Source organism: Delphinus delphis, chromosome 6, assembly GCF_949987515.2.
Source record: "Delphinus delphis chromosome 6, mDelDel1.2, whole genome shotgun sequence".
NCBI classification, from domain to species: domain Eukaryota; kingdom Metazoa; phylum Chordata; class Mammalia; order Artiodactyla; family Delphinidae; genus Delphinus; species Delphinus delphis.
Window position 1 is genome coordinate 64,674,345 of NC_082688.1, and position 12,676 is coordinate 64,687,020.

The 12,676-nt window shown below is 38.6% G+C and overlaps 1 protein-coding gene across 1 annotated transcript in view; it reads left to right on the forward strand.

The window, feature by feature from the left end:
* Nucleotides 1–12,676, forward strand: part of CCDC171 (coiled-coil domain containing 171) — a 357,858-nt gene that overhangs the window by 25,559 nt on the left and 319,623 nt on the right. The window contains exon 5 of the mRNA XM_060013466.1: nucleotides 9,350–9,524. Within this exon, the coding sequence (XP_059869449.1) occupies nucleotides 9,350–9,524 (175 nt within the window). The remainder of the gene's footprint in view (nucleotides 1–9,349; nucleotides 9,525–12,676) is intronic.

Sequence of the window (12,676 nt, forward strand, 5' to 3'; positions counted from 1 at the left end):
ATTAATAAAACAAACAAGCGAATCCAAAAATGGGCAGAAATCCCAAATAGATGTTTCTCCAGAGAAGATAAACAGATTGCCAACAAACACATGAAAGTATGATCAACATCACTAATCATCAGAGAAATGCAAATCAAAAGTACAATGAGATATCACCTCACACCGGTCAGAATGGCTATCATCAAAAAATCTACAAACAAAAAAAACAAAAAAACAAAAAAAAAACAAAAAAACAAAAACAAAAACAAAAAAAATCTACAAACAGTATATGCTGGAGAGGGTGTGGAGAAAGGGGAACCCTCTTGTACTGTTGGGGGGAATGTAGACTGATACAGCCACTATGGAGAACAGTATGGAGGTTCCTTAAAAAACTAAAAACAGGACTACCATATGACCCAGCAATCCCAGTACTGGGCATATACCCTGAGAAAACCATAATTCAAAAAGAGTCATGTACCACAATGTTCATTGCAGCTCTGTTTACAATAGCCAGGATGTGGAAGCAACCTAAGTGTCCATCAACAGATGAATGGATAAAGAAGATATGGTACATATATACAATGGAATATTACTCTGCCATAAAAAGAAACAGCATTGAGTTATTTGCAGTGAGGTGGATGTACCTAGAGACTGTCCTACAGAGTGAAGTAAGTCAGAAAGAGAAAAACAAATACCGTATGCTGACGCATATATACGGAATCTTAAAAAAATAAAGTGGTTCTGAAGAACCTAGGGACAGGACAGGAATAAAGATGCAGATGTAGAGAATGGACTTGAGGACATGGAGAGGGGGAAGGGTAAGCTGGGACGAAGTGAGAGAGTGGCATGGACATATATACAGTACCAAATGTAAAATAGATAGCTAGTTGGAAGCAGCCGCATGGCACAGGGAGATCAGCTCCGTGATTTGTGACCACATAGAGGGGTGGGTTAGGGAGGGTGGGAAGGAGACGCAAGAGGGAGGAAAAATGGGGATAAATTTATATGTGTAGCTGATTTACTTTGTTATACAGCAGAAACTAACACAACATTGTTAAGCAATTATACTCCAATAAAGATGTTAAAAAAAAGACAAATACTGTATGATATCATTTATAGGTGGTATTTAAAAATTAAAGAAAACCCCAAGCTCATAGATACAGAGAATATATTGGTGGTTGTCAGAGGCAGGGGGTGGGTGGAGGTAGATGAAATGGGTGAAGGGGGTCAAAAGGTACACACTTCCAGTTATAAAATAAGTCCTGGGTATGTAATATACAGCGTGGCAACTATAGTTAATAATGTACTGTATTGCATTTTTGAAAGTTGCTAAGAGAGTAGATCTTAAAAGCTCTCATCACAAGAAAAAAATTATAACTATGTATGGTGATGGATGTTAACTAGAATTATGTGGTGATCATTTTGCAATATGTATAAATATTAAATCTTTATGTTGTACACCTGAAACTAACATAATATGTCAATTATACCACAATAAAAAATAATAAAAATCTTTAAAATGACTTCTCTAGGAATTTCATTATTGTGGGTTCTTGGGCAACTTATGTCATTTTTCTGAGCCCCCGTTTTCTTTCCTAGGTATGGAAATAATAGGTTACTGTTGAGATTTATTAGTGGGCAGAGGGTATGGGGGAGAGGAGTTTCTTACAGACTCACAGCTTCCGAATGAAACTAAGTTGTACTAATGTGGGTGATTGAGATGGGAAAATGCCACAAGGTTTTCACTTTTGCGGTGGTTATTAAAATTATTTGAGCACAATAATACAGATGTGCAAAGTAGGACAAGAGGTCATGAAGCTATTCAGATATCTCATTGGCCCCGATAGTGACGATAGAGCAAGAAAATCTTTTAGAGCAATGAGGGTGGGAGAGAATAAGGAAAAGCAATGTAACTTTCTCTAGCCAAAAGTTACTGGATACCTAGGACGAAGCAGTAGGCTTTCTAGGGTTCAAGACCTAAAGGTGTTTGACTGATCCTGCCAGATTTCTTAGGAGTAGGGGTCTTAAGCAGGGGTCCTTACAAACTGAGAAATCAAGGAATCCATGTAGTTGGAAAGGGAGAAATTATATTTTTATTTTTATTAACCCCTAACTCATGTTAAGCATTTCCTTCAGTTATGAAGGGCTTGGCCCAGCCTGTCGTCCTTTTAAAAGCAAGCCATAGTAGGATTAGCAGTACTTTTGAATTTATCACCAATAGAAATTGCAGACACATACCATACTTCAGTTACTGCAAATATATTGAAATATTGTTTATACTTGTCATTACTTTGAAATGGTTATTAGACTTGTGAGTACAACTTGTTATTTAATGTGTTATTAAAGAAGTAACGTAGATTACAGCATCACAAATTGGTTGTTATATATTTATTTTTATACTTTGATTCTTTTTGTTATCTTGTGTATTTTATTTTATGCATGTAATTACATTATTTTGAAAAGGCTGTGCCAGATTGCCAAAGAGGGTCATGGTGTAAAAATGGTGAAAGACCTTTTAGAGGCTGAGACATGCTGTAGGAGGGCATCAGGGAAGACATGGAGGATGACACAGAGAGGAGGTTCTAAGACAACTGGTTGAGCATAAGACCTAAAAGAATGAAGACTTGTTTTGAAAAGGAGGGAGATACCATTTTGTTGCTGTTGCATGTTGTAGTGCATATGTTGAAGCTTAAATGAGAAAACAACCTCATGGTTGTTTTTCACAGCTAGAGAATATGTTTTTCACAGCTCTGTGGGTAGCTCTGGAAATCAAATAAGGCCCAGTAAGGCTAAAAGAGGGACATTAATAGACGGAATTGGTTGTACAGGTGATGAAAGACCTAGGAATTCAAACAGGGAATGATGAGGCCACCTAGAGATTAGTTACATCAGGAAGCCACCAGCACCTCTAGGCCAGAGGACCAATGGGAGGAGATGATGTTACCAGAGTCCAGAAGTTGGAGCTGTCTGGTGGGAGGGAGAACCATGGTAGGGGCTGTTCAGTCAGGTTGGGATGTTGGAATGAGGATAGGCAGCTGGAACCTGAAAAGAGATGCAGCTACTGCCAGAGACACTGCTGGAAGTAGAGTCATTTAACAATGGAGCATGGGAATTACAGTTCCTATGATATAATAGAGTAGAGCAAAAGAAGGGGGTTCAGAAATGGATCAAATGGACAAATAATTGACACTCCACACTTTTTGCTCTTCAGCATTCATTATCACTCTTCTGCTCATGTGTAACTCCCATGCAGTAATATCTTGTTCCTGCGTAATCTTGCAAGGCAACTCAAATATCCTCTATACAAAGATGCTCTCACCCACTCCACAATGGGAGACACAAAGCCTTATTAGTCCATCGTTTCTATCTCACAGATGATATGTATCCTCACCATCAGAATCTTACAATTTTGTGTCTCATGAATTAAATTGAGACCAGTAGTACCAACATTCTTCATATAACGCCAGAGATGAGGAGCAAAGAAAAAAATCACTAATATATACATATAACAGATATGCAGAGCTACTGCAGTTCTTATTCTTAGAACTGGTCCTAGGGTTATAAGCTGATACTTTTGGGCCTCTCACTGCTGTGGCCTCTCCTGCTGCGGAGCACAGGCTCCGGACGTGCAGGCTCAGCGGCCATGGCTCATGGGCCCAGCCACTCCACGGCATGTGGGATCTTCCCGGACCGGGGCACGAACCCCTGTCCCCTGTGTCGGCAGGCGGACTCCCAACCACTGCGCCACCAGGGAAGCCCTATAAGCTGATATTTTTCACTTCACTTCTGTCACAACTGATTCCTGTTCCCCTTACCCTCTGCCAGCATTTTCCTTGGTGGAGTGACCGCATTTCATTCTTGAAAAGTTTGATTCCTTAATGGTGCCACCTCTATTGGATCTCTGTAGATATGGATATACTGAGAATCATACCGTTGAATCCCCAGGTTTCCATGGTCTCCTCTGCCTCACTATCCCCTTGGTAATCAGGATCGGTCACCCCAGCCAGTCTTGGTAATCAAGACTCTGGTAACATCATCGTTCTTTGCCTTTTGTTTCACTGGCACAAGGAGCCCAAAACTAGCCTAGAGGTAGTCTCAGCTTCTGATATAATGGATTTAAAAAAATGTTTTTTACTGTGGTAAAAAATATATAACATTTACAATTTTAACCATTTTAAGTGAACAATTCAGTTATATTTATATTCACATGCCAGTATCTATTTTCAAAAATTTTTATCATCCCATACAGAAACTGTACCTGTTAAGCAATAACTCCCCCATCATCCTTCCCCTATCCCCACCCCCCGCTAACCTCTAATCTACTTTATATTTCTATGCATTTGCATATTCTAGATAGATACCTTATATAAGTGGCACCATAGAGTATTTGTCCTTTGTGTTTGTTTTGTTTCATTTGGCATAATGTTTCCAAAGTCAATCCATGTTGCAGTATGTATCAATGTGGGTCATTTTTGTGTCACCTGGTGGAAGTATTCACCCTTTGTAAATTAAGATCTCTTCTAAAATATCAAAGCCCAAAGTTACATGTTTGGGTGGGTGGGGGGGGAACCCGGTGAGTGGATTGGTAGATGGTAAGGTTATTAGAGGCTGTGTTAATAGAGAGAGGCCACTTCCAGTTCCATCCTTTATTTCCTGGATCTGTGTATGCGGGATATAGTAAATGCTAGTCTCCGGTTCAGAGCTTGTACCTTGTGCATTGGGAAAGGCTCGGGGAAGTTTACAGTGTGTACTTGTGGTGGTGCCTCAAGGAGTCAGGGAGTCTGGGAACTGATGGGAGGATATAACTTCATGTTTTAGAGACTTAAGTAAGGATTCTGCTCACCAGACTTGGAGTTTTTCTGTTTTTTTTGTCAGTTTGGTTTTTTTGGTTTTTTTGTTTTTGTTGCTGTTGTTTAGACCAAATAATGCTTTAGAATCGCTTCTCCAATATGGTGGCCATTAGCCACATGTATCTTTTGAGCACTTGAAATGTGACTAGTCTGAATTAAGATGTGATACAAATACACACTGGATTTCATAAACTTGGTACAAAAAGGTGTAAAATATCTAAAAAAAGTAAAATAGCTCACTAATAATTTTTCATGTTGATTTTATGTTGAAATAAAGAATCTTGGATATATTGGGTTAAATGTTAAAATTAATTTCACATATTTATTTTTACTTTTCAAAATATTGCTACTGGAAAATTTAAAATTACACAAAATTTAAAATTTCTTGCCTTATATATCTACTGCATAGCACTGCTTTAGAAGACTGCCCATCTCTTTAATTCCCAGGTACACAAGGATCAATTAGATATCACCACAAATACCTGGAGGTCAAATGCTATGATTACTGTTGTGCTCCAGCCATCCATTATAGAAACTGTGCTCACCTTGTCTCTGCTGGTTAATTGCTACCACTTGGCCTTTGCTACTCTGGAATTTCACCATTTTGATTGAGGTTGGCGAGTCCATCTCAATTATGACATATCCCACCATTATCTTTACCATCTACTATTATCTCTGGTATATAGAGGTTAGCCGCTAGAGCTTTCTAAGGGTGCTTTTGTTGGCCAGTGTATGTTAGAGCACTTTAATTAGGAAAATAATGTCCTTTGGGCTCTCAAAGAGGATGCAGTTGGCGAAAGGGGAGGTTTTGGTTTGCTCGTAAAAAAAGCACTCCCATCTTCTTTTATTTTATTTTATTTTTTAAATATTTATTTACTTATTTGGCTGCGCCGGGTCTTAATTGCAGCACACAGGATCTTCATTGCCGCATGGGGGATCTTCATTGTGGCATGCGAAATCTTTTTTTAAAATTAATTAATTAATTTTTATTTTTGGCTGTGTTGGGTCTTCATTGCTGTGTGCGGACTTTCGCTAGTTGCGGTGAGCGGGGCCTACTCTTCGTTGCGGTGCGTGGGCTTCTCATTGTCGCGGCTTCTCTTGCTGCGGAGCTGGGCTCTAGGCACGCAGGCTTCAGTAGTTGTGGCACGTGGGCTCAGTAGTTGTGGCTCGTGGGCTCTAGAGCGCAGGCTCAGTAGTTGTGGCTCACGGGCTTAGTTGCTCTGCGGCATATGGGATCTTCCCGGGCCAGGGCTCGAACCCGTGTCCCCTGCATTGGCAGGCGGATTCTAAACCAATGCGCCACCAGGGAAACCCCCATGCGGGATCTTTAGTTGCGGCATGTGAGCTCTTTTAGTTGCAGCATGTGGGATCTAGTTCCCTGACCAGGGATTGAACCCAGGCCCCTTGCATTGGGAGCGTAGAGTCTTAGCCACCGGACCACAAGGGAAGCCACCACTCCCATCTTCTTAAGTCTGCATATTATATCAGGAAAGTACTGGCATTTTGACTTTATTAAGTGATGCAGGCTGATGTTGAATTCAATTTACAGTCACCCATTCCAAGCAAACTGTTACAGCTAGCTTATTAAATCCAAATCAAGCCTATATATGTTCTGCAGGTTCCTTCTATTTCAAGATTAGCAAGATTTTGCAGTCCTTTTGCTATAGATGCTATCTTCTCCCAGAGAAGACTGCATTTCTCCACCTGTGGCTTACTGAGGTCTGGGTCTATCGATGGCAACAAAGAGGTGAAAGTGGGTCTTGCACATCTTTTTGCAAGACAGCTATATCAGTTGTGGTCCTCACTAAGTCTTTAAGCAAGGGAAGGTCAAGTAGCTCAGACAGGGAGAAGAGGCTGCTGTTGTTGGGAGAAAGGGTGTTCAGAGGAGATTGGAAGTTTACAGTTTTCAGGATTGTCTAATTCCAAAAGTCCTCATCCATCTCCTTCCTTTCTACCTAATGCCCAGCTGATATATACCATCTTCACATTAGAAACTTGTTGAGGCTCTTTATTCAACTTGTATTTTAATTCTGCATTCCCCATAATTAGATTTCCCATCTGGTCTTTAGCCTTGTCTGCCATGGGGCTATGAGAAATAAGAGATTCTTTAAAGTCAACGTAGAAACTCTCTGGCTTTCTGACTGTCTTGAGCTGAGATTCTAGAACCCTGGGATTACCTTTTCTTTTTTGTAAATTCTCTAGCATAGTTAGATTTAGCCTTCCCATGCCATGGGTCTTGTAGTAAACAAAACTGCCATGTTGGTCAAGTGCAGTTGCTACTTCATTTCCCAAAGGCTTGAACTCAACTGGCACTTTATTTTAAACAATTGCACATGATAATGTAAATAATTGTGATCCCACTGGGGGCCATGGATCACTGCAAAAGTATCTCATTTCTACCTGCAAAAAGGTCTTCATTGTATTTAGGCTCATATAGGTTTACCACAAAATATCAGAAACCCATCTTGAGGCTATTTCTGATACCAAGAGTAATATCATTTGGTGTCCAAGTGGAATTGATTACACAAGTACCAGAAGAGGTAAAATAGGGGATGTTAAGGTAACCCAGAGGGTAGCAACATTAGGAAGTTGCTTTCATTCCTAAGGTTGAAAAAAGCTAGCTATCCAGAAGGATTTGCCGCCACAGGGAAGACAGATGCTGCTCAGGGTAGATCTAGAGAGGGACAAATACCCTGGCTTCTCCTTTCCTGTCCTCACATATACCACAAGTGCCTCTCATTGATCCAAACTCCCAAGAAGCCAGTGGGCAGGGAAGTCTGGCACATGTAGTTCCTAGAATATGGAGTAGAGCTGGAGAAGGATGGGGGAGGGGGTGTCTGAAGGCAAACAGGTAAATGACTGGCACAACTGGGGATGCCCAAATGTTACCAACTTTATTCCTGGGCAGGGAGGGATGGCGTGATTCTGAAATAAACGGAGTTATCTTGAAGATGTAATAAAGGTTTTATGTTTTTTTCCATTAACTTATTAAAAGATATTTGTAAATTCTTATGTTGTGAGTATAAGTGTGCTGAAGACATTTACTTTTCTAACATTTATAAAAATGGAAATTATTTTTTTTATATATGTTAAAAAGAGTGTAACTCCTGCTGCACTCTACATATTAACTGCTACTTACGGTAATTTCTGATGTTGCCCTTTAGAAATCCTTTTTGTCTTTTCTTATATGGTAATTGGACCATCTATTTCTAGCCTGATATAGTAGCTTGATGCTTTCCCGTATGATACCTTCCTAGCATTCTCTCTCATCCATCATTTCTTTCTCTCCCTCCAGCCAGAAGTAATTTTGCTTTTCTTTGAACTATCATAACTTTTTTACCTCTTTCGTAAAACTAATCCCTTATGACTTTCTATAGCATTTCATTACTTGAGATCAGGGGCTCTATAATGTTTGTTTTTATATCTTTCACTGTACTTGACAAGTAGCAAGTATTTAATATCATTTAATGAATCATTGATTAGATCATAGAATTTCAGAGTGGGAAGGGACTTTATAAATCATCTGGTTCTAACTCTCTGACCTGTCTCCTGTCACACTACTTCATGGAAGGATATTAGATAAATTAAATCTAGTTATTAACTATCTGGTTATCTAAATAGTAGATAAATTAGATATTTGTTCATTAAAATCCCTGTAAAACAGGCACTTTTATTACTTTATGCTCTATGAGTAATGTCATAATCCAGAGAAATAATATAGACAATATTTACCAAATTTTGATACTATTTGCTGCTTTTTTTAAGGCATTTTATTTTATTTTTTTTAGTTTATTTTTTTGGCTGCACTGTGTGGCATGTGGGACATTAGCTCCCTGACCAGGGTTCGAACCTGTGCGCCCTGCATTGGGAGTGCGGAGTCTTAACCACTGGACTGCCAGGGAAGTCTACCATTTGCTTCTTGATTTCAATTAGGGTTTAGGAGTAGAGGAGAGAATGAATTTTTTTTTTTTTTTTCCGGTATGTGGGCCTCTCACTGTTGTGGCCTCTCCCGTTGCGGAACACAGGGTCCGGACGCGCAGGCTCAGCGGCTATGGCCCACGGGCCCAGCCGCTCTGCGGCATGTGGGATCTTTCCGGACCGGAGCACGAACCCATGTCCCCTGCCTCGGCAGGCAGACTCTCAACCACTGCGCCACGAGGGAAGCTCAAGAATGAATTTTTAAGTTCTTACTTTATGTCATGCATTTTTTTCACTTCTTAGGTATGACTTTTTCTGATTAAAACCTGTGATTTCTCTTTACTTTTAATAAGACGTGCATATAAGAATTAAAAAATTTTTTTCTCTAGTGGATTCTCTAAAATAAGAAAATTAATGAACGTTGTTTGCTGAGTAAGGCTAGTGCTTCTTTTCCAGTCTTTCAGAAAGTATAAATGTGTAAATTCTTGTCTTATAAATATTATAGAAACAAATTTCTCTAAGAAAATTGTTTGGGTGCATGATCTCATAATCTTGGAGACATATTTTTATATTGGTTCATGATATCAGAAGTCTGTTTTTAGCTGGCAAGCTACGAGAGCCAGATTGCCAAGCTACGATCCGAGGTTGAAAAAGGAGAGGCATTGCGACAAAGTCTGGAATATGACCTGGCTGTTGCTAGAAAGGAAGCTGGACTCGGAAGGCGGGCTGCTGAAGAAAGATTAGCGGAGGCACATAGGATCCAAGAAAAACTCTGTGGTAAAACTATTTCTATTTCTTTCCATGTTTGTAACGTCATTGTATATCATTGCTCCCTGTTGTGTATGCATTCCATATAGGATCAGAGGTAGGGTTTTGATTTCTTTGACTGGCCTTTGATGGACAGACTTTGCTGTGTGTGTATGTCTTCTGGCAATTATGTGAACATTCATTTACTTTACCTTACATTATTTTTTTTGTACAAGTATAGAAAAATGGTTTGAAAATTCTGTTAATCACTTTTTAGAGCACTTGTTTCATGAATAATCAGCAGAATCATATAGAGATTTAAAAAAAATTCATAGGCCTCCTATCACATGTAATCTGAAACAGAATCTCTAGCTTGAGAAAATCTGTATGTTCAAGAAGCACTGCAGGTGATTTGTTGATTAGCTAGGTTTAGGAACCACAGAGTATAATATATATAAAGAAGTGTGCCTAGATAAGTGGATGACTTATAACCAGCACCTGGGTCATGAAATGGAAAATTACCAGAAGTCCTCCACATAGATAACTGCTATCCTGATTTTTAATAGTAATAATTAATTTTGCCCCTTTTTCGTACTTTATATGAAAGGAATCATATAGTATGTACTCTTTTGTATCTGGCTTCTTTTCTTCAACTTTGTGCTTGCGAGTTCATTCCTATTGTCATATGAACTTCATATTGATGTTTAGTATTATATAGTGTGAACATACCACACTTATATTCATCCATTTCTATTGGTAGTGGGTAGTGTCTGGTTTTTGTTTATTAAGAATAGTGTTGCCCTGAACATTCTTATACTCAGCAGGTTTTAATGAAGAGAACACTGAACGTGAATTCTGAAGATTTAGATTTAGGTCCTGATTCTGCCACTTACTGATACTTGAACCTAGGTTGTATTAAGGATGAAATGAGAAAATAAAAGTGCTTTGTTAACTGCATGGGGCCAAGCGAATGTCCCGTTAGAATATTATAAAGGTTACGATCCCTAGTCTTGGCCTGGCCATTGGTCAAAAATACTTTTGATTACCTTTGGCATTTAATTACTAAACTACTATCTGGAACTTAGGATTATAAGACTTGAAAGGCACTAGATGTACAAGTTAATGACTTTTATTTAATTATGAGGAAGTTGAAGTCCAGGGAAGATGGGAAGTTACTTGCCCAAAGTCAAATGATTTCAAGACACTTTACAGAGGAACATAGAAGAATGGCCGTTAATCACATGAAAAATGCTTACCTTCATTTGTCATCAGAGAAATGCAAACTAAAACCACAGTGACTGTCACTGCATACCCATCTGATGGCTCTCATTGAAAGGACTGTCAATACCAAATGTTAGTTAGGATGTAGAGGAACTGGAACTCTTATACTTTGTTAGTGAGAAGGTGAAATGGTACAAATACTTTGGGAAAAAACTTGGCAATTTCTTTTAAAATAAACATATATTTATCCAGTGACCCAGAAGTTTCACTCTTTGGTAGTTTCTCTGAGAAACATTTGTCCACAAAAGACTTGTATAAGAATTTCATAGCAGGTCTATTCATGGCAGCCCCAAATTGGAGAGAAACCCCAAATGTCCATTGACAGAAGAATGAAGAAACAATTTTTGTATATTCACTCAATGAAATATTACTAAGCAATAAAAATGAACCAAACTACTGATACATTCAATAACATGAGTGAATCTCAAAAACATTATGCTGAGTGAAACTTTACACAGAAGAGGACTTCCTGTATGATTCCATTATATGAAATTCTAGGACAGAAAAAACTAGTCGTTGGTGAAAAAAAAATCAAACAGCGGTTACCTCTAGGATGGGTTGGTAGTGAGGACTAACTAGGAAAAGTAGGGGGAAACTTTTCTGATTGAAGGAAATTTTCTGTATTTTGATAGGGGTTTTGGTTACATGAGTGTATGCATTTGTCAAGTCTCTTTGAATGGAGCACTTAAGATTTGTCCATTTCACTATATGTAAATTTTACCTGCAAAAAAAAATTGAGTTCTATATTATTGATATGAATGCTTAATTATTCAGCAGTGAAATGTACTTTTATTTGCAACTTGTTTTGAAATGCATAAAAAAGTATGGTCTGATGGATGAAAAAAATGAGTGGATGCATGGATAGATGGATGAATGTGTGGTAAAGAAAATACATACGGCAAAATGTTAACAATCATAGAGTCTAGTCTGGGGTTTACAGGTGTTCATTTTACAATACTTTAAACTTTATATATATGATAAAATATTGAGAGTAGAATAAAAAACAACCTGATGGAGTTATGGGATATTAAAAGAGATAATCTCATAATGATTGAGAGAGGAGACAAGATAACAGAGAAAATTTTCGAAGCTGGAAAATGAATGGATGAGGGATAACTGACTTAGCAGACCTGAGACGTCAGAATCCTAAGCCAGGGGTTGGGAAAGCTGGCACACAACTTGCTAGATAATCAAAGGCTTATGAACTGGAAGCACCAGCTACCTTTGGAATTAGGAATTGGAATAGCAGAAGTAAAATAAAGAGGGTTAGATGAAATCTGTTTGCTCTAGAGGCACTTAGGTTCTTAGATCCCCTTCCCAAGAGTATGATATTCTGGGATTGCTCCCACTTCCTAGTGTAATTCGGGAGGCTTAATATCTGGAGATGATAAAATACAGGGTCTCCAGACTGGCAAAAACAGGAAGATAACATACTCAATGTTAAATATTGACGAACTATTCCTTCCAGCTTCCTTTTTTCTATTGAGTTTCCCAAAAGCTAGCACTGAGATTTCTACACTTCACGTGGGAGCTTGGAAAACTCTTCCATGGGTCATCTGACCAAGCCAAGAGGAAAAACCTAATGATGCTGATGTTGGGGATTTCCTAATAAATGGCCTACTTTTATCAGACCACAGTTATCAAGTTTCATCCTGAAGCTCAGAATCTAGGTAGTGGTTATGTGGATGTATAAAAGGTATGTCACCCTTATAGTTACACTTAATTGGGAGCAGGCGGCCAAGAATTAGCAGATACTTGTGGAAAGACTCTAAAATGGAGAGAAAAAAATAATTTGGAAGAATCAGAGTCTGTCATACAGTGTGAAGTAAGTCAGAAAGAGAAAGACAAATACCATATGCTAACACATATATATGGAATTTAAGAAATAAAAATGTCATGAA